The sequence below is a fragment of the Meles meles genome, chromosome 9 (assembly GCF_922984935.1).
Source record: "Meles meles chromosome 9, mMelMel3.1 paternal haplotype, whole genome shotgun sequence".
Lineage (NCBI taxonomy): Eukaryota > Metazoa > Chordata > Mammalia > Carnivora > Mustelidae > Meles > Meles meles.
The window spans coordinates 34,106,483-34,127,695 of NC_060074.1; the positions used below are offsets into that span (position 1 = coordinate 34,106,483).

At 43.2% G+C, this 21,213-nt stretch overlaps 1 protein-coding gene across 1 annotated transcript; it reads right to left on the reverse strand.

Annotated features, from left to right (window-relative positions):
• Positions 1–1,110: 1,110 nt before the first annotated feature.
• FAM124B (family with sequence similarity 124 member B) lies at positions 1,111–19,432 on the reverse strand. Its single transcript, XM_046018083.1, has 2 exons — positions 18,452–19,432; positions 1,111–4,059 (listed from the first exon to the last, which is right to left on the reverse strand). The coding sequence occupies exons 1-2, from the start codon at positions 19,178–19,180 to the stop codon at positions 3,412–3,414; spliced, it is 1,377 nt and encodes a 458-aa protein (XP_045874039.1). The 5' UTR covers positions 19,181–19,432; the 3' UTR covers positions 1,111–3,411.
• Between the last annotated feature and the right edge of the window lie 1,781 nt (positions 19,433–21,213).

A 21,213-nucleotide genomic window follows, 5' to 3' on the forward strand; every position in this document is an offset into this window, starting at 1 on the left:
AAACATCTCAGACCTCAGAGAAAAGTCCAGTAGGCCTCAAAGGAGAGAGCCGTGGGTGGAGACCAAAATTTTTCTAAGTGACGTGGGCCTCTTAGTCCCGGGCAGGGTCCTCAGTGTGAGTTGGAAAGTGGGGAGCATTTCCTCAGAGCAGAAGTGGCCTCTTCTTTCCCATTCTCCCAGAGCCGAGCCAACAGTTCTGCTTATAGTCTCTTCAGGAATCCTGAGAGATGATTCCAAGACAGAGTATTTCAAAACGGAGCAAAGAATGAAGAAAGTATCAAATCCATGTACAGGGCACAAGACGGGTTTGGGAAGGGAGAATTTGAAGGAGGGGAGGGAAGAGAAAAGAAAGAAAAGGAACAGAAGGGGCAGGGAAAAGAGAGGGAAGGAAAGAAGGAAGGAAAAGGGAGAGAAAGCCCAAACATGAGGGCTTAGAGAAGATTCAAGAATGGAAGACAGTGTTATCTCAGGAATTTCTGAATAGGTTTTATAACATGGAAATGACATTTAGGAGTTTCTAATGAACAGAAAATAGTCTTCATTCTTTTCTCTTCGGCTTCCCTTTCCCTTTCCCCGACTCTCTCTGGAAGGAAGAAAAAGGGGTGAGCCATGGTAAAAAGGGGTGAGTGTTGGGGCCATGGAAGGACCAGGTCGCCTCTACAAATCTCCATCAGAGCAGAGGGTGGATTGGGGGAGCAGCTGAGGCTCCTGCCCAACCTCCCTTTGTAAATCAAGGCCTTCCTCCTACCCCTTCCCCACCCGCCTTTCCCCCATCCCCATCCCGCAAGTCCCCTGCTCTACTTTCCCTAATGGACAAACACATTCAAAAGTTCCCAAACACTATCATTTCTGTTAATGTTCAACAATGTCCAAATAACGCTTGCAAAGAGGTATGATATTATTAATTTAACCTTATTAATAAGGTTAAAAATAGCCAAACAACTGCAATGCAACCAATTTTTAGTATACCTATAAAGAAATATGAAGTAATCTGATCATTGAAAGTCCCTCTGATTTAAAAAGTGATCCGTTTTCTATTTTAAAACATACAGCGTAAGTATGTATAGAGTCTGGCTAATTTGATAAATCAGATTAAACTGTTCATAGCTTATTCCTGTTATATACAATCTCTTTTGAGCTCTAAGATGTATTTGATTCTTTCCATCCATATTTTCCCTCCTAGATGTGAACATAAATAAGTGGCACAATAACAAAAATGCTTACAGAGCTGAGCTTTTTTTTAAATTGAATCATCGATTTTACTAGAAGTTGTTTCCAAAACAAGCAAACAAACAAACAAACCTCCTGTTGGCCTGAAGGACTATTTTTAAGAATAATACTATCTTACCTATTTATAGGGCTTAACAATATCCAAATGCTTTCCCGTGCGCCATCTTGATTCTCTTAACAACCTTTTGTTGCGACAGGGGAAGCAACAGAGGATCAAGGATGCTGACAGCTCATGATCCCATAAGTAGGAAATGTAAAAACTGAGGCCCAAAGCGGGGCCTTTGGCACCCTGACCCACTAGAATGTCCATCCCACCGTGTTGTAAATTGGATTCCTGTGTTGAGGAGTAGAGTCGGTGCCATTTTAACAGTGTATTATTTTACAAGTCAATTTTGAAAGGCACTTCTTCACATTTCCCAGTACCCTTCATAATTTCCATGTACTTATAGTCTCACCCATGTATTATGTTAAAGAATTCAGGTTACCTCAAAAAAAGTGGTAAAGAAATTTCAGAACTGCCCCCTGCTGTGCTTTTCAAGGCAGCTCAATAGTTCCATTTAAATAAGACTTTCGATTTTCTTAACTCTTATTCTAGAAAATCAGACCAAAATTAAGTACTTTATTCGACCTCCTAAAATCTAACTCTAGTCTGGGGGGCAGGGAGAAAGAAAATGAGAATGGGAATATACTGATGTCGTGACCCCAGAAAAATAAAATCAATGTAGAAGTCTAATCCTTGTCAATTTGCAAGTCTCCTTTTCAGTTCTTTAAGCTCAGCAGAGCACTCAAACTCGGCAGGTGTCCCTGACCTAAGACTCACCCTTGGACCTGAATTCATCTTTCTCCCCAAGTGGGTATACGATGTATCAGGGTCACCGGGAGATCCAGCTAAATCAGCATTTATAATCTTATGTAACATCTGTCCTGGAGAATAAAGTTCATGGGGTCAAATGGCCTTATAAATTAACCACAACACAGAGACCTCAGATATTTTTTAAATGTATGTATAGACCCAAAAGAAAAATACAGCACATGAGCAACGAGAACTTGTCCATTATGGTTATAATTACAATTCATAATATCCCCAGTCTCCACCTGCTTACTACAGCCTTGAGCAGCAATTGTGAAAATCACTTGGGGAAAAGGGTCCCAGAGGAATCAAGGTAAGACTTCAACATCGTCTCAAGTGTTGAAAGAATGGATTTCTGTTGGTAAGACCATAAATACCTTTTGGGTTTGATGGCCACAGATGGTATGTGGACCATACATCAATGTCTTAATTCAAAGGTAGGTGCTCAATAAGTATTTGCTGAATGAATGAACGTGTAAATGGATGAATGCATATTGCAAAGACATTTAGGAATTTGAACATGGCCAGAAGAACACAAGTCCTGCTCCAACAACCCATCCAGTCCAATCGTCCTGTCAAGTCAAGTAGAGATCTGGAATCACCCAATCAAGCCACGTTCCTCTCTGGTTGGAAACAGGAACGACTGGCCCTTTGAAGTAGTGCAGAAACAAATGAGAAATGGAGGAGCAGGGAAATCCTAGAGCCTCCTTTTCATTTTTCACCTGATCTCTTGACTTCTAGTGTTTCTGGTCATAAAACAGGAAAAAAATTAATTGTTCGTAATTTTCAAAACACTTGCATGTGAACTCATTCTAGATGCAAACAACTTGAAAGGCAAAATCACCGGAGGCTACGTGGTGTATAGGGTCTCGTTTCCAAAGGAGGTCACATAAAAATTAAAAAACACTAAAGAATAAGTAGTCCATGTTGTCCAAGGGGATGAGCTATGCAACCCAAGTAAAAATTAAAACCAAATTACATCCACTCATCAGCATTGCATAACACGCCCGACTCATTTGCATATGATGCAATTATTCCTGGTAGGTGCTGCACTCAACACAGTCAGCTGGGTTAGTGTGTCTCCGGGGACAGGGGCTTTGGTTTCCTCCCTATGCGTTTGCTGTGTTCCTTCATAACCATGAAGGCAAATAAACAACACTTCACAGAACCATTAGACTATGCACGTTTGAAATAAAAGCAATACAGATCTGTGCGTGGCTAGCACTCAGGCCCCCTCTCGTGACCAAGAAACTGTCTGATTCTAGGTCAGGGCTACATTTCTAGAACACTGTATCTGATCTTGTGTTTTAGGAAACCACATTTGTTTTAGGCTATATAAAGAATTCTTCTTCTTTTTCTTCACCCTGGACTGGCAGGTCAAGGGGGCATTTTGAGATTATCTTCCTTGCACCAAGATCCTTTCGGCCAGCAAGTGACAGAGAATGGGTCCTTGCCTTAAAGATTCTATTGTTCTTGGAGGCAGTCATCCCTAAGGAGGAGTCTGGCAAGCATGATGGTGCCTGGCTGGTCTGCAGATCCCTTGAAAATCCGCTCTGAAAAGATTGTCCGGGATCAGAATTGACCACGGTGCAACCCGTGTCAACATTCGTTTCTGCCTCCAGCTTCCCAAAGCTGTCTTGCAGGCTGAGGACTTTTTCTCTGAACCCAGGTTGGAGGTGGGGAGAAGGCAGATGCTTCTGGACGCCCATGGCAGAGCTCCTGTCCTGAGACGAACAGCCAGGGCTTTTCCACAAGGTGCCAGTAACACTGTCTGACATGGGGCTCTCAGCAGACTCTGGGCACTCCGGGGAACCCACCTTGAGCCTCCTGGCCCGGCTCCTTCGGCATCTTGGCTCCAGGATGCTCCTTGTGGAGACAGGGATCAGCCGAGAGCCCTGGAGAAGCGTGTCAGCTCCCGAGGTGCCATTCAGAAAGGAAAGTTCGCCATTCCTCACAGCAAGTCCAGGATTCAACTGGACCTAAGGGACAGGGGAAAACAAATTCAGCAGAAGTTTTCCATTAACTAAGTGCTGAGAACAGACCATGTCCCGTTCATCCTCTGCCATCCAGTGCCCACAGCAGACTTTCAATAAAGCCAGTTGAAGTGAAGTAATAAGTACAACCTAATCACGAACCATATCAGCAAGAGCTCCAAATATCTCTCTCTCTCTCAGACACCTTAAGTGAACATCCGATAAGGTGAAGATTCTGAGAATCAAACGCAAAGGCACAGTTCTTATAGATCACATTGTTTGGATGATGCCAAGATGTTCACTGATGTTATTTGGTGGCCTCACCTGGGTTGCAAATAAGGTATTACCAACTATGGAAAAATAAGAACAAAAATCAAAAGCCACCAAGGGATAAAGATTGGAATAAGAATTCAATCTTCCAAAGTCCTTTCATATCATGTTAATGATACATATCTTGAGTTATTACAAGACATGTGGGCACTCCAGGCAGTCTATTAATTAGACACTTTTAAAGTCAATATTCTTTAAATCTAGGGGCACCATTTATTTATGGTACAGGCTATATGTAGTAGCACATGGAAAAACATCCAAGAAAGGAGGGCGACTGCCTATATGGGACCTGCGGTGTCTTCATCCCTAGCAGTTCTACACTGGTTTCAAACTTATAGACCCTACTCAGCAGAACTGACACCCTCGAGTTAACTGCTCTCTCCCTCTGCACCATGAAGTTCACTGGCCCATCTTCCATCCTTGGACTCCTGGGAGCCTCATCCCCTACTCCTTACACAACACTCTCACCAAGAAGATTTCTGGAAAAGACAATTTTCTCTCTCCTGTCAGTATCCCTTAGAAATTGGTATCCAGGGCCCACCCCTCCTGGCCCAAATATCAAAAAGAATGTGCAAAAGAACCTTAAATGCATTTACTAAGTGAAAGAAGCCGATTTGAAAAGTCTACCTACTGTAGGATTCCAACTAGATGACATCTGGAAAAGGCAAAACTATAGAGACCATAAAGATGTTAGTGGTTACCAGGGGTCGGAGGGGAGGGAGGGATGAACAGGCAGAGCACAGAGGATTTTTAGGGCAGTGAAACTATGCTGTATGATACTACAATGGAGGATACATGTCATTACACACTTGTCAAAACCGTTAAAATGTACAACACCAAGAGCAAACCCTAATATAAACTATGGGCTCTGGGTGAAAATGATGTGTCTATGCAGTTTCATCAGTTGTAGCAAAGGCAGCGCTCTGCTGGGGTATGCACAGCCGGGGAGGGTGTGCTGTGAGGGGTAAGGGAGCACACGGTACTCTCTCTACTTTCTGCTCCATTTTGCTGTGAACATAACACTGCTCTAAAACGTTTCTTAATTAATTAAAAGAAGATAAAAAGAATGGTACATATTTACCTCACCAGGCAAGAAGAAAAAAATCGGAATAATAAGAAAGCCAGTCTAGAAATGAGTATATTATGGGATGCATTTATATACGTGATCCACGCACATGGCCTCCCTCAATTTTATCTCTGATAGAAATGGTGGAGTGACTGTTACCAAACTCAAAAAAGCAAAAAAGCTGCTTCCATCAATTCCTTTGGCATCGAAGTTGGCAAATATTTTCTGTAAAGGACCATACATTCAATATCTGAGGCCAGGTGGACCCACGGTCTTTCCTTCCATGACCAGACTCTGCCACAGAGTAGTCACGGACAATGCAGTAAATGGATGTGTCTGAGTTTCAATCTTGTGAAATTTTTTAAAAAGATTTTCGTTTATTTATATGACAGAGAGAGGGGGAGAAAACACAAGCAGGGGGAGTGGCAGAGAGGGAGAAGCAGGCTCCGCACTGAACATGGGGCCCGATGTGGGGTTCTATCCCAGGGCCCCGGGATCATGACCTGAGCTGAAAGTAGACACTTAACTGAATGAGCCACCAAGGCAGCCAGTCTTGTGCAATTTTCACGTGTCATGACATTGTTTCCACGACCATTTAAAAATGGAAAACTATTCTGAGCTCCCAGGCATCTTCCACCTCTAAGAGACCCAGGTTAAATGAACGCTCTTTCCTGCTCCAACATTCAGTTCCCCTGTTACATCAGCTCTTCGGCATCAATACCTCCTTCCACGTCAGCTGGAGTCCAAAGACCATCACTTCAATGATTTCCTCACTAGTACATCCAACTCCTCTCGACCACTCCTTTTCTGCCAAAGCCTCCCTCAAGACCTCCCAGCTCCATGTTCATTCGCATGCCCACATTCCCTGAACTTGTACCTTGCACTTCAAGCTGTCAAAGAAATGCACATGACTGCTCAGAGTGACATCACCATAATGGTGTGGTTTCCAACTTTGCCCAGTGTCCCCCCAGCCCTGTTGCCTTAGCCACCTGTCATTTTGCCACAGGCAGCTATTTCAAGCCTTCTGAACTATCCTCAAACCTTCAGTGACACAACCTCTGCCCAACTCCCCAGCTGAAGGTCTCACCATCTAGATTACAGAGAAAACAAAAGCCATCACCAGCTAGCAACTCTCAGTTGCCGGCCACCCAACACACTTACAACGTCACCATCCTCTCCACAAAGAAAGAGATCAGTCTGTCTGCACTGTGAATTCCATCACCTCCTGCCTTCCTGGCCCCCCCAACTTATCAATGATTCATTTTTTCCTATGTTGTTATCTTGTTTCTCCAGTCTTTCTCTCTTCCTGGTTCTCTGCCTACTCCTTTGCAACAGCAATTAAACCTGCTCAAGTCTATCTTGAATAATGCATTCCTTCCCTTCTCTCCCCTCCAGCTCTCTCTACTCTCCTTCACAGCCAAGCCTCACTATAAAATTTGTCCACACTCATTTATCCTAAACACCACCCTCCCTTATTTCCCCTACCCATGGCACTGACTTTCCCTCCTACCAAGCCACTGAAATTGCTCTTGCCAAGATCATCTGCAATCAGCTTCCTTGTCACTCATTGTTACCCCGGCTCTGGTTGAATTTTCAAGGTTGATCTTTCTCCTTTACATTTGAAGTCTTCTTAAGCTTCTATGTCAACACATTCTTCTGGATTTCCTCCTTCCGTTCCATCCACCACTTCTCAGTTTCCATCGCAGGAGCCTCTTCTCTTGTCAGTTCATTATATGTTGTGTCTCTTCAGTGCTGACCTGGGTTCACTTCTTCTTTTATATACCTTCTAGGGCAATCTCAGGGACATCTATGCCTTCAGTTACTACGAAAATGATGAAGGGTTCCAAAAGCATAACTACAGTTCAGATCTGTGGGGGTTTTTTGTTTTTTAAAGATTTTATTTATTTGACAGAGATCACAAGTAGGCAGAGAGGCAGGCAGAGGGGGGTGGGGGGGAAGCAGGCTCCCTGCTGAGCAGAGAGGCCCGATGCGGGGCTCGATTGCAGGACCCTGGGATCATGACTTGAGCCAAAGGCAGAGGCTTTAACCCATTGAGCCACCCAGGTGCCCCTCAGATCTGTGTTTTAAGCCTCATACTTCCCTATCCACTGATCTTCCAGGAACCAGCTACTCAAACTCAACATGTCCAAAATTGAACTCATTTTCCTACTCATGCTATTTCTGTTCTGTTTAGTCTTTTCCTTTTCTTTGAACATTTTAGGCTCATGTTAGTCAAGCAAGAGCATCATTTTCCCTTCTTCATCCCCATGTCATCCATTCCCGTGGATCCTGCCTCCCAGAGATCTTTCAGATTTTCCTGTCTTTCCGTGTACAATGCCATTAACCCTAGGTCAGGATCTCACCATTTCTTGTCTGAGTTATCGCAATGACCATATGATGATGAGGCCCCCGCGGATGCTCTTACCTCTGTCTAATCCTTCTCCACTCCACTACAAGGGGAGATTCAAAAACAGTTTCCATCATGCCACCCTCCTGCTTCCAGTGGCTCTCTACTCTTCTTGAGATAAAAATCTATGTCCTTTAATATGCCTTATCACAGCTTCCACAGTTTGTCCCTTCTTCCTCCAGCCTGGTCATTCACCATTTCCTCCCTTTCAGCCTCCACTTGCCAAAATTGGACTTCTTGGATATTATTTGCTCTTTTCCAGTGCCAGTGTTTGTGTACACTATTTGCTTTGTCTAGGATATATCTTCTCTAACTCTTTTTCCTAAAAACCCATGGCCAACTCCAGCTTCTACGTCATTTCCTCTTGGAAGTGTTCTTGATATCACTGAATATGAGGTAGGTCCCCTAAATATTGGTTCTGCCACTTACTAGTTGTTGCACTTTATTTTTTTTTATTATTTTTTTTAAAGATTTTATTTATTTATTTGACAGAGAGAGAGATCACAAGTAGGCAGAGAGGCAGGCAGAGAGAGAGGAGGAAGCAGGCTCCCTGCAGAGCAGAGAGCCCGATGCGGGGCTCGATCCCAGGACCCCGAGATCATGACCTGAGCCGAAGGCAGCGGCTTTAATCCACTGAGCCACCCAGGCGCCCCTAGTTGTTGCACTTTAGACAAGTTGCCGAATCTTCTTATGTCTCAGTTCCTCATCTACAAAAAGAGATAATCATAAGTACCAGCATCATAGAGTTGTTGAAATGATTAAATGATGACAATACCTGGGACATCGTAGTGCTAAATATGAGTTGTAAGTATCATAGTAATTAGTATCGTAACTAGCTCTTCTAGCAGTTTGTACTACCATATCATAGTAGATACAACACTGTTATGCACCTGCACACTTACTTATCTGTGTCTTCTCTAAACTTGTATCTGGCAGAAGGTTTGTATTCACCTTCTTCATTGTTGTATCTATGAACCTAGCATAGTGCTTAGCACATGGTCAGTAACCACTAGATGTCTTTTGGATATATAAGTTTAGCACCTAAAAAAAATGTAAATTTTTACACGTAGAAATGTATGGAAATGTAGAATCAATGTATTGGACCCCTAATTATTTGGCATTACGTAGTTATAAAGCCTTATCAAGAAAATTCAAAAAGGCTCTCATCATATGACTGGCAATTTCTGCAAATTTTCTAAGGGAAGGCAATGGCAATGTCAACTTTTCTTTCTTATAGAGAGGTCTAAGATCCTTAGATCACATATGAAAATGAGTGCAACATTACATTAATGTAGAAATGCAAACATCTGCAGTTAGAGTGAAGAATTTCGAGGAGAAACATAATGCTGAGTGATTGAGAGAAATCCCTTGAGACAGAAGAAGTCTCCTCTTGCCAAAAAATAAAGTGAAACAAATTTGTAGGAATTCTGATCATTTAGAGCTCATCTTTCCAAGAAATAATTGTAAAATGTTACAAATTGAGAGTTAGCTTTTTCCAAGTTTCAGGGAATGCTAGCAGTTATCTTGATGAATAGAAAGATCATTTGTCACTCATTTGACTCCAAACACTTGAGAAACAAGAGAATATACATCATTGAAAAATGATGAAGCTGTTTAAGAACAGATTCACATCATGAAGGGAAAATAATATTGTCTCTTACTAGAAGTGATTGCAAGAAATAGATAAAGAGAATTTTTCCTACACTGAGGAAAAAAAATTAAATGGAACCAAAGTACACAGATGATAAGAAACCCAAAAACAATGTCAAACTTGCTTCCTTAAGAGTTGAAACCAGTCCCTTCCAATTAATTGATCTTTAAATTAAACGTACTTACTTTAACTGATTAACCAAACCACTGATGTTAACCTTTTTTTGTAAGAGTGAAAACCTTCCAAGTCCAAGTGTTCTTTCAGAGGAGCATAACCCCAAATATTGAGTGAAAAGAAGAGCAGGGATGGGAGTGCGTGTGTTTGTGTGTGTGTGTGTGTGTCTGTCTGTCTGTCTGTCTGTCAGTGTGGGTACATTACGGGCGGGGATGGAGAATGGAAAAGAAACAAAGAAAGGAACAGGAAGGGTGGAATAGATTCCAAGTGTATACAGCTGAGAGACTCAGAAATGAGAAAGGACCCTCAAGAAATGCTACAGAAGAAAATGAATTACTTTCTTCACGAGAAGCTATGTTCTTTCATTTTTCAATAGCTAATGAAGAACATAAGGACAAACTTAGCTAAATGTCTCTTGATAAAATGAAAAGAACCACACGCTTGCTTACACCAACTTAGCTTCTGGAATATACACCTTTTCTGAAGAGACAAGACTTATTTCCTAAAAACAAGCAGTCAATCAACCCATGCTTCAGAAACAGCTGTCTACCTACTAGTCTACTGGAAATAGACACTTATTACAAAATACCGAAAAGAGGTAGAGAGTCATAAACTCCAAAATTATATGGTGCAAGAATAAGAAAATATGTAATCTGTTGTGTGTCACAAAAACTTCCATATAAAATATACACCAAATGGAAGTGAATTGTGTACTTGAGCTTCATGGCAGATTTCAGAAATTGCCATTTGAGCAGAGCCTTGAAGGAGGGATAAGTAAAGAGAAAAAGAAAGACATCTCTGGACAAGGAAGAGCCTGGGCATTACATAGATGCAGATATCCATAAAACAGGCCATTCTCAACCTAAACAGGAATGAAATTCTGACACATGCTGCATGGATGAACTTTGAAAACATTAAACTGAGTGAATTAAGCCAGACGAAAGGGCAAATATTATATGATTCCACATATGGAAGGTGCCTAGAGTAAGCAAATTTATGGGAGCAGAAGGAAGAACACATGTTACTAGGGACTGAGGGGAGGAGATAATAGTGGGTTATGGTGTAATAGGTACAGAGTTTCTAGGTGGTGTGATGAAGAAGTTCTGGAAACAGAATGTGGTGATGCTTGCACAACATTGTAAATAAATGTACTTGATGGCACTGAACCCAACACTTAAAAATGGTGCAAGTGACAAATTTTATGTTATGTGTATTTTATTACAATAAAGAAAATACCTGGGTGTAGGTTCTGGGTGTAGGAGTGAGCCTAGAGTTCTGGAAAGAAAGTTGGGACAGCCATAAATGCAGCAGTCCTTTAAAAATATATTCATCTGGAGCACCTGGGTGGCTCAGTGGGTTAAAGCCTCTGCCTTCGGCTCAGGTCATGATCTCAGGGTCCTAGGATTGAGCCCTGCATCAGGCTCTCTGCTCAGCAGGGAGCCTGCTTCTCCCCATCTCTCTCTCTGCCTGCCTCTCTGCCTACTTGTGATCTCTGTCAAATAAATAAATAAAATCTATTAAAAGAAATAAAAATCAGAAAATATTTTCATCTGTGATGTGCTGGATAAAATGGGATGCCTGGAACTAGAATGAAGAGTTAAAATGTCCCAATGATAATATACATTTACAGGTATGAGGGCTTAAAGAAGGAAGGGAGAAGAGGAATGGGCCCAGAGGAAAACTACAACAGTTGGGTGTGACTGAATGTGGCACTTCTGTAAAAAAAGAGGCTTTAATAGTGACAGCGTTTCAAAACCAGAGCAAATGGGAAGAGAGTGACCAGAGCTGGAGAAGATGGGGGAGATGGTGAGTTTGGTTTTGCTTGGACTGAATGTAAGATGAGGGATGAGACATTATGTTCAAATATTCTTAAAGGGAAGTGGAAATAAGCTAAATAAATAAGCTAAACTCAAGAGCTAGAGATGCAAACACAGGTGTAAGGAGAACAAAATTGATACTAAATCCACAGGGTGGTCTGTATGTCTTAATCTTAAGGAAACTTTTAGTGGAGGACAACAGTTTTCAACTGGGGGAAACTCCACCCCCTAGAGGCATTGGACAAGGTCTGGAGACATTTTGGTCGTCACAGCTGGAGTTCAGGGGTCACTGCTACTGGCATCTAGTGGCACAACCAATGAGGCAGCTAACATCAGCAATGCACAGGACAGTTCTCCATGACAAAGAGTCATCTAGTCCAAGATGTCAGTACCACCAAGGGTGAGCAAACCAGATTCAGGGACAGGAAGAAAGAGGTGAGTCCTTGGGAAGAAACAACAAAGGGACAGCCAGACAGAGAAGAAAACTGCTTAAAGAGCTGGTTAATGGAAGCCCACAGAGGAGAGAATTTTGAGGCAGGAGCAGTCAACATTGACTGATGCTGGTGAGAGCAAGCATTGGAGGACACAGGGCAAACAGCAGCCCCCAAGACTGGAGAGACAACAGACAAATACAGGGAATCACGGCTTAAGAGTGGAGACTCTTAAGTGGAAGCCACAACAGGAACCAATGCCAGGTGAGGAAAACTTCAACTGTGACTGAGGAATTGTGGAAGGCTCAGTGTGGACAACTGTGAGGGTTAAAAACTCCAGGGGGACCCAGTCACAGAGGGGCCTTGCAAGCTTGTGAGATTTCCCTCCAGGAGCTTGAGCAGATGCTCACAATAAATATTGGAGAAAAATATTTGTGCTTCTGGAAGGGAAGGAGAAAAAGCACCACTTTAAAACATGCCAGAAAACTGTGTTCTCAAAAGGCCTGCTCTCAGAGAAAACTAGTTAACCAGAAGCTAACCTGAGCCTGACTAACCTAGGGGAAAGGAAATACTCAATTCCAGCTCATTCTAGCCAAACCTAGCTAGCCATTCTAGCCCTTTCCTGCCAAAGGAGGGAGAAAAAATTTTTTAAAATACTTGTGAATTCACAGTGTAAGGCACAGACTCACTAAAAGACTGTGTGCAATCTAATCATAGAATGCTTCCCCTCCCCCCAACTCCTCACCACCACATTACAAAAAGCCTATTTTCAGCACTTCCTTTTACCTGCTACATCATGTCTAGCTAGCAAAAGCAAAAACAAAAACAAAACAAAAAAACACAAGGCATACTAAAAGGTGAAAAAAAAAAAAAAACCCCACAATTTGAAGAGACAGAGTAAGCATCAGAACCAGGCATGGCAGAGTTGTTGGAATTATCATGCCAGGAATTTGAAACACAGTGATTAATGTACTAAAAACCCTAATGGATAAAGTAAACAGCATGCAAGAACAGATGGGCAATATTAACAGAGATAAAGACACTAGGAAAGAACAGAAACACTAGAAATTAAAAAAAATAACAAACTGTACTAGAAATCAAGAATGCCTTTGATGGGCTAACCAGTAGACTGGACATGGCTGAGGAAAGAATCTTGAGCTTGAGGTACCTCAGAAGAAACTTTCAAAACTAAAAATCAAAAAAAGCAAAGACAAAAAAACAGAACAGAATATCCAAGGGCTGTGAGACAGCTTCCAAAAGTATAACAGACGCATAGTAGGCAGACCAGAAGGCAAGAAAGAGAGAAAGGAACAGAAGAAATATTTGAAATAACAATAACTGAAAATGTTCCCCCAATTTCATGTTGAAACCAAACCACAAATCCATGAAGCTCGGAGAACACCAAGCACAAAAATTCCACAAAAGCTACACCTAGACACATCATTTTCCACACTACAAAAATCAAAGATAAAGAAAAAATCCTAAAAGACACCAGAAAAAAAAAGACAAGAGTGGGACACCTGAGTGGCTCACTTGGTTAAGTGTCTGACTCTTGATTTCAGCTCAGGTCATGATCTCAGTGTTGTGGGATGGAGCCTCATGTCAGGCTCCTCACTCAGCTAAGAGTCTGCTTATCCTTCTTTCTCTGCTCCTGCTACCCCTCACACTCTCTCTCTCCCTCTCTCTCAAATAAATAAATAAAATCTTTTTTAAAATCCAAAGTAAGCAGAAGAAAATATAATCAAAAGTAGAGCAGAAATCAGTAAAATTGAAAATAGGAAATCAGTAGATAAAATCAATGAAATCAAAAGCTAGTTCTTGGCAAGCTCTGTGGATTCTAACTCAAGTACTAATTGTAGAGGATTTAGAGGTGAGCCCAAGGGCTGGAGGAAGGATATGCAGGCATGAGTTCCAGCTCTTGCATCAGAATAAACTGGGAAGAGCTGCCAGAAAGGATGGCTTATGACCAGTGTCTGTTGTTGAGACTCAGTATCCCAGGTTGTACTGATGTTGGGTTCATGTACTGGTGCAACTGAGCCCCCTTGTCCAGGTCTATGAACAAGACACCACCACGGTGGGGCAGGAGGCAGAGATGTGTATGAACTTTCCCACTTTATTTATCCTGGAAAGCAGTCAACCCTTGTCAAGTAAGACCTGGAAGGTAAGCCCTCAAGGGGCTAAGAGGGAAACTCCCTTCTTTTGTTGTACGATTGGCCTGGACCACCTCCTAGCGATGGATGTGGAGAGCACAAGGAGGAGACCTGGGAAAGGACCTCAAGGTCACATCCTGGTCAAGGAGCTCTGAATGGTGACACCCAAGGTCCTATAAGTTACCTTCCTTGTACAGAATGTTTTGTTGTTTTCCTCATTTTGTGCTCACATTTTTAGAAAGATCTTGTTGAAAATTACAGCCTGGTTTCAATAGCATTGTGGAGATGTCCGCAAGGACATGCCCATAAGTGCAGGGTGGTGGTGGCCACAGTTACCAGTGAAGGCGAGCTGGCCGTACAGCCCATGCCAATCTCCCGGGAGTTACTAGCAACACCACCAGAGACCAATGGCCTGGTGAGGAGAGCAGGATGAAAGAGCCTTAGGGTCGTGTTCTAGCACATCTGAGAAATCACATCTCAGGGACTATGGCATGCTACCAAGTGACACACTGGCTTCTGTGACATCGTGACCTTCACCTGCTTTCTGGATGCTCCTTCTCGCATTCCTTCACTCATTCTTCTTCTTCTCTTTCCCCACTCCTGGAGTGTGGACATTTTATAGGCTCTACCTTCATTGCTTCTCATTCTAGGCTCCCTTCCTTGATAATAGCACTTCTTCCCAGGGCTTCAACCATCATCCCCAACCTATGTCCCTAGTCCAAGCTCCAGCTCTCAGAAGCCACATGACTTGGGAATGTCTTCATCCAAATGATCTGCAAACATCTCAAACCCAATGGGTCCAGACTTGTCATCGCATCCCTCTTTCTGACCCCTAGATCTAATTCATTTCCAAATCTGCTAAGTCTACTCCTGAACTACAGTTCATATTTAACCTCATACTTCCATTGTGGGTCCCCTCACTCAAAACTTTGCTGACCTCTGATTGGATGACTGAAGTTACCTCTGGATCAGTCTAATACCCATCCAATCTACCTTATGTGATGGTACTGGTGTTAGCATCCTAAAGTGTGTACTACAGACTATCATGTCTGCCCTTCTCTAAAATCATTAATAAATGCCTCTTTAATGTATGTAGATCCTCCTGCACCCATACTCAGTGGGCCAAAAATCGTTCTCCTAAATCCATATGAACTCTCCAGCTCTATGTCCTTCTACCACCTGGTTCAGTCACCCTCCAGGTCATACATCTTCCATACAACTTTTCCAAACTTGGTCAAATTAGCCCTTTCTGTCCCTAAATTCAAGGTGAGGACAGGGCATTTACCATAGGTCACTTGGTATTCCAGGCACTTGTGGGAGAGCTGGGCCTCCCATCAGCCCAACATCACACAGAACACCTAACACAGAAGGCAGCGTGACATCACACTGAACTCCTAACCAAAGGGTCACAGAAGGATAGCCGTCTCATCTCCCACAGGGCAACATGGGAAAAATGCAGGGACAAAGGAGGACTGCTAGAAAGGGGAGGGGAAGAATCGAACCACAGTGCTTTTGCAGCCGTTAAGAACAAAGACAAATGGAGAACACTCAGGAAGAGTATTTGGTAAATGAAGAAACATGGACATTTGATCATTTATTGATACATTCATTCATTTACTGAGCACCTACTATGTACCCTACTATCATTTTCACCACAAATAGACATTCAAGACTCTGAGAAGCATCACACCGTCTGCACTGACAGGAGGTCACGTGGGAAAGGAATTGTTTCCCGTGGGCATCCGACAAGACAGCTGGTGGTTTCTCACACACACAGGCAGTAATCGCATTGCTTCTGCGTGATCTCCTACAGCTTCCACTTTACAGAGCACCTCCATTTACATTCTTTTTTTCATCCTCATAACAAATTATACGTGTCAGTACCATTCACTGGCCCCATCTGTGAGTGCTGATTGCAGTAAGGATAAAAGAAAAGCTCTTAGCAAGACTCTGGTTCATTCACACGAGGGTGTATTTGCCTCCCGTGTGCCAGACGCTATTCTAGGTACCAGGGAACATTAAAGCCGGCAAAGTGCTGCCTGCCCTCCGGGTGCTGACCTGCCAGTGGCTGACCACACTCCTGATGATGTGGTCTCCACCCACCTGCTCCCCTTCTTCCCCTCACCCCCTCTCTCCGCCCCAGCCACATAGAAGCTCAGGCAGTTTCCTGAACATGCCCTGCTAAGGAAATGCCACACCACACACAGTCACCCACTCTCTCTCCTCTTCAGAACTCCTTTCTCCCTTCTCCATCTGGCTGCTTCCTTCTGGGCTGTCCAGCCTCAGCAGGCCAAGGTATGGCTCCTCAGAAAGCTTTGCCCATTGCGGGCCCTCATCATGTCTAGCACGCCCACATACGTGTCCATTCCAGCCCTGAGGGAAGGTTATTTGTGGAGAGGTTAATTGGTAGTTATGGCTTTCCCTTGAATATAGGTATAATTTTCTTTTCTTTTTTTTTTTTTTTTTTTTTTTTTGGTCAACATCAGTCATCTGGGCCACTCCACATTTGTTCCCCTACTGATCTTCACTGGGGGCCTTTCCCCTCCCCTGGGAGTCCCAGAAGGGTCTGACTCCATGGACAATCCAGGTGTGGAGGGCTTAGCCCCTGCCTCAGAACTGCACCAGCCCACACGACCCCATTCCCTTGGATGCAGTAATCGGTTTAGAGAAGAGCATCTGATCCAAGTTGGTTGGGTTGATCTTAAAAATAAGAACAGTTAAAAATGTGCCCCCTGGAGGCACCTGGGTGGCTCAGTGGGTTATGCCTCTGTCTTCAGCTCAGGTCGTGGTCTCGGGGTCCTGGGATCGAGCCCTGAATCGGGCTCTCTGCTCAGCGGGGAGCCTGCTTCTCCCTCTCTCTGCCTGCCTCTCTACTTGTAATCTCTACCTGTCAAATAAATAAATAAAATATTTTTTAAAAAATGTGACCCCTGCTGCACACACATATGAAATGTTTGTTTGACAGTGAGGTTGATTTTAAATGCTGGAGATTAACCAAGGTTGAAGGATGAAGAAGAAACTTGAGATGCCTCAGAAATTGCTGAGTTAAGTAAAAGACACAGAAATTGTGCCGGTCCACCTTAGGTGAAGAAGAAGGTAAATAATTTATATATCTTTTAATATAGAATCAATATGATTCATGTTATTAATAAGTCAGAGCAGATGACAATAAGATTAATCAAAGGAAAGACTATTCATCTTCCCTCATGTTATTACTTTACCCAATAGGCCTTAAAGGAGTTTTTGACCGTTTCTCAAGGACAGAAGCCACAGAACATTTTGCTGTGAGTATCACACACATCCCCCTGCCTGCACTCACTTGCACACCCATGCACACCCACTGAGGACTAGACAATAATGGGTAACTACGTGCGTTTGGGAGCTGAGTAGACACTTCCCGACCTGTGTCTTGTGTCTTAGGCAATTAACTGAGTACCTCAGTTTTCTCATCTGCAAAATGAGAAAAGTTGTGACTTCCTAGGCTGTGGTAAGAATTAAAGTTATCAATGTAATAACACTTAGTCTAGGTCATAACAGATAATAATAGCTAAAATTGCATTCCGGGCACTATCTTAAGCACTTGAAGCATTACATCACTTTGTGTGGATAACAACCCACACGTTAGGAAGATGTTAGTATTACCTCCACTGTGCTGATGAAGGAGTCGAGGCTAAGCCAGGCGGCTACTGGGTGTAAGGCTCAACAGCCGGGGAACATTCCGTGAGAGATGGTACATTACGGTAGCGATCACATGATTGTGCCTTGCTTAAATGGGGTGCTTATGGAAGAAGGCTTTCATATCCAGCTTTTCTTTCTAAAGGAGTTCTAACCATCTAACTTAATTTGGGGGAAAACTGACAGTGATCCAAGCTGCTTAAACATTAAGTCAACAGGAAAAAAAAGTCAACAGGACTACAAACTTAATACTGTCCACCATAATTACAACTTCAGCTTCTTTAGGTCAGATGGGAAGAACTTACACTCTCCCTAAACCCAAGGCATGGGCGAAGTCTTTGCATACAGTTTTAAAGGACAATCTGAGAAATAGGGTGTCATCGGATTCTACCGCAAACCACTTGTATAAGCTACAAGTCCCTGGAGCATAAACTCCATTATCTGTCAGATGAGGGGATTTTATTAGATCAGCGACTCTCAACCCCAATGCTATATATTTGAGCCATCCACGGTGCCCCCAGAGAGGCTGATCTAATTGGCCTGGGGTGCAAATGTGGCATGGGAATTTTTGTAAGCTCCCCACGGATTCTGATGTGCAAGCAAGGTCGAGAACCACAGCCTTAAATCACCACAAAGGCCCATCTCAGATGCATAGTTCCATGTGCACCAACAAAGATCAGAGGCAAAACTGGAATACCTGAAGCAGGATCTTGTTGCCGTCATAGTCCTGTGTCTGCCACCTGGTGCGGCTGATGGGGACGCACGGATGGGGGAGAAGAGGCACTAACTGGCCGATCTCTTGAACCTTGAACTGCAGCACTGAGGACTCTCTGGGGTCCACTGACATTCCAAGGGGCAGCTGCGTCAGGGAGAGCTGCAGAGCAAAGCTCTTGGTGGCATAGAGCACGAAGACGCAGGAGTCGCTCTTCTGCACAGTGGCTTCCTTCTGCAGGATCAGCTCATAGAGTCTGATGGCATCATCGTAGTTATCAGAACTGCAGTAGAGTGTCACCCTCAGGATCTCGGTGCCGCAGTGCACCTGCCTCACACCCCAGACCGGCATCTGGCTGTCCAGACTATAGAACTCCTGGTTGACAAGAGGATAGGGACACGGCCTCCCCTGAGCGTTCGGGGCAGAGTAGCACCGCCACGGCCAGTGCTGGAGGCAGTCAAGAACCCGGAAGAGCCGCTCCTCTCCCACGCTCTCGGGCAGGAAGAGCAACACAGACATCCCCGGGAACCGTGAGCGCTTGGAGTGGCACTTGTAGTATTTTATTGGACTGACCCTCTCAGACACCAGAAAGGGACGCACGTCTGGGCAAACGCAGTCCAGGAGCTGGTTCAGAGTTTGCTGCAGAAGCGAGCCATGTCCAGAGTTGGCGAGGAGGTGGACGATCATGGCCAGAGGCTCCGGTGTCCCGTCCATTCCAGACTGCCCCGGGGAGGACAAAGGAAGCAGGCGTCGAGGTCCCACCCGTCAAGCTTCTGCAGCGAAGGAAGAAGCGGTGGTTCTCCAGCAGAGCCTTTAGCCCCCCAGGAAACCTGCACCCAATTCAGAACAAAGCTCCTAACCTGGGCTCCTGGTTGCCGGTGGCTGCACAGCCAGACCATCCACACAAACTGGGGCACAACAGCCTTGGGGTCAATGTCATCCAGCTCACGCACAATGTAACTGCGTTTTGGGCTTGTCCAGGCACTCCCCCAGGTTTCTGTTTGACCTAAAAACCTGTAACCCTGAGAAACACCCAAGTGGGTGGTTCTTACAGACACTCAGTAAAGGAAATGACCAGGCAAAAAGGAATATGAGTCGGCTCTGTTAGGCTGATAGCAATCTGTTTAGTTGAAAAGACATCCATTTTATGGACCCACAATGGGTTCTGATTTCCTCCTTACATCTCTCCATGTTTACAGTAGGCTGCCAGGCCACCTGAATACAATGACTACTTTCAAACAATTCTCGAAACTTGTCCCCTTGCCAGGATTTCCACTGTCCTTTGTCTTTTTATTTTGTTATGGGAGAACTGAGGCTAAACCTTTGAAGAGAAGATACTGTATCCAAATGATACTGAGTGTTCCCTGAAAATGATTTGTTCTGATGCAAAGTCTGAGTATGTGTACTGAAATGTTGCAAAAAAATAAAAAAGATGTTGCAAAAACAAAACAAAACAAAACAAAATCCAGAACAAAAAAACAAAACCCCTGTTATTCATGCTGATGCTTCAGGAACGCTAGAGCTTCCCAGTATCGATGGTATCATTGCCCAGGTCTATTGAGGATCTACTAGGCACCAGTCATAAATGATTCTTAAACTTTACATAAATGCATTTAATTCTGCAGCAAACCTATGAAGAAATGACTATTTTTCCCCCAGATGACTTTTGACTGATCAACGACCCAGGGCTAAGTAATAGAAAATCTAAGTTACTCACCTAAGGTCTCACAGTTAAAAAGTGGCTGAGGGAAAATGTGCACTCAGGAATTGAGAGGTGTCCCAGAGAAGTAAAGATGAGCTGCCTCTCAGGGACCTGGAAGTCCCGGTCTAGATTTTCTTCCTAAGGATGGGGAAAGGACACCAAAGCAAATTCTCATTGAGGTCATGAATCTTAAAATGAATTATCTTCAATAAAAATGTTCAAGCTCTAAACAGAACACCCACCCTAATGTGTAGTATCTGTTTGAAAATCATTTGCTATTTGGATAGCAGTGCTCCCTAGAATATGTGGACAAGCACATTTTCCTAAATAGAGTTCTTAAAATAAGTTACTTATGAATGCTTATGAATGGAACATGTTGTGACAATCTTTTATAATTTAGAAAACACTTTCGTGATTTTACACTTTCCTTGACTTTTACTTTATGCAGGCAGATTCCTTTAATAGTATAATAATCAAATTTGAAGTTAAATATTGTTAACTATGGAAAGGAATCGTTTCTATTCAGATTCCTTTTCTAAATCAAGCCTACACTTCCAATCATTCAAGGTTCATAAGTCCTATACTTTTTTCACTGAAAAAATATATAAACATAGTTGATAACAAATGAATTGTTTTTTTAATTTCCACAGTCATTAAATTCATAAAACTCATTTAGCTTCCACTTTCCAAAAAGCATTTTTTTAAAAAAGGCATTATAGTTCTCAATTCTAAAAAAAAACAAAAAACAAAAAACAAAAAAATGAAAAAAACCTCTTAATTCATGTTACACAGCAGCCATTTGCAGGCAATAACTTTCTCATCTCTCAGTAGGACACCCTCCCTTTTCCTCTGTCCTTCCACTCACAGAGCTGACTGTACTCAGGCACTTTAGACTTCAGACATGGTTTTTGAAACATCCTTTGCAATTCTGGAAATAACTCTAAAGATTCAAGGAGAAAAAAAATACCCCTGAGACAAAGATATTAACTCACAACATTTTGCACAAGGCAAGTATTGAAGGCCATATATAGGAACGGGTTTGCTT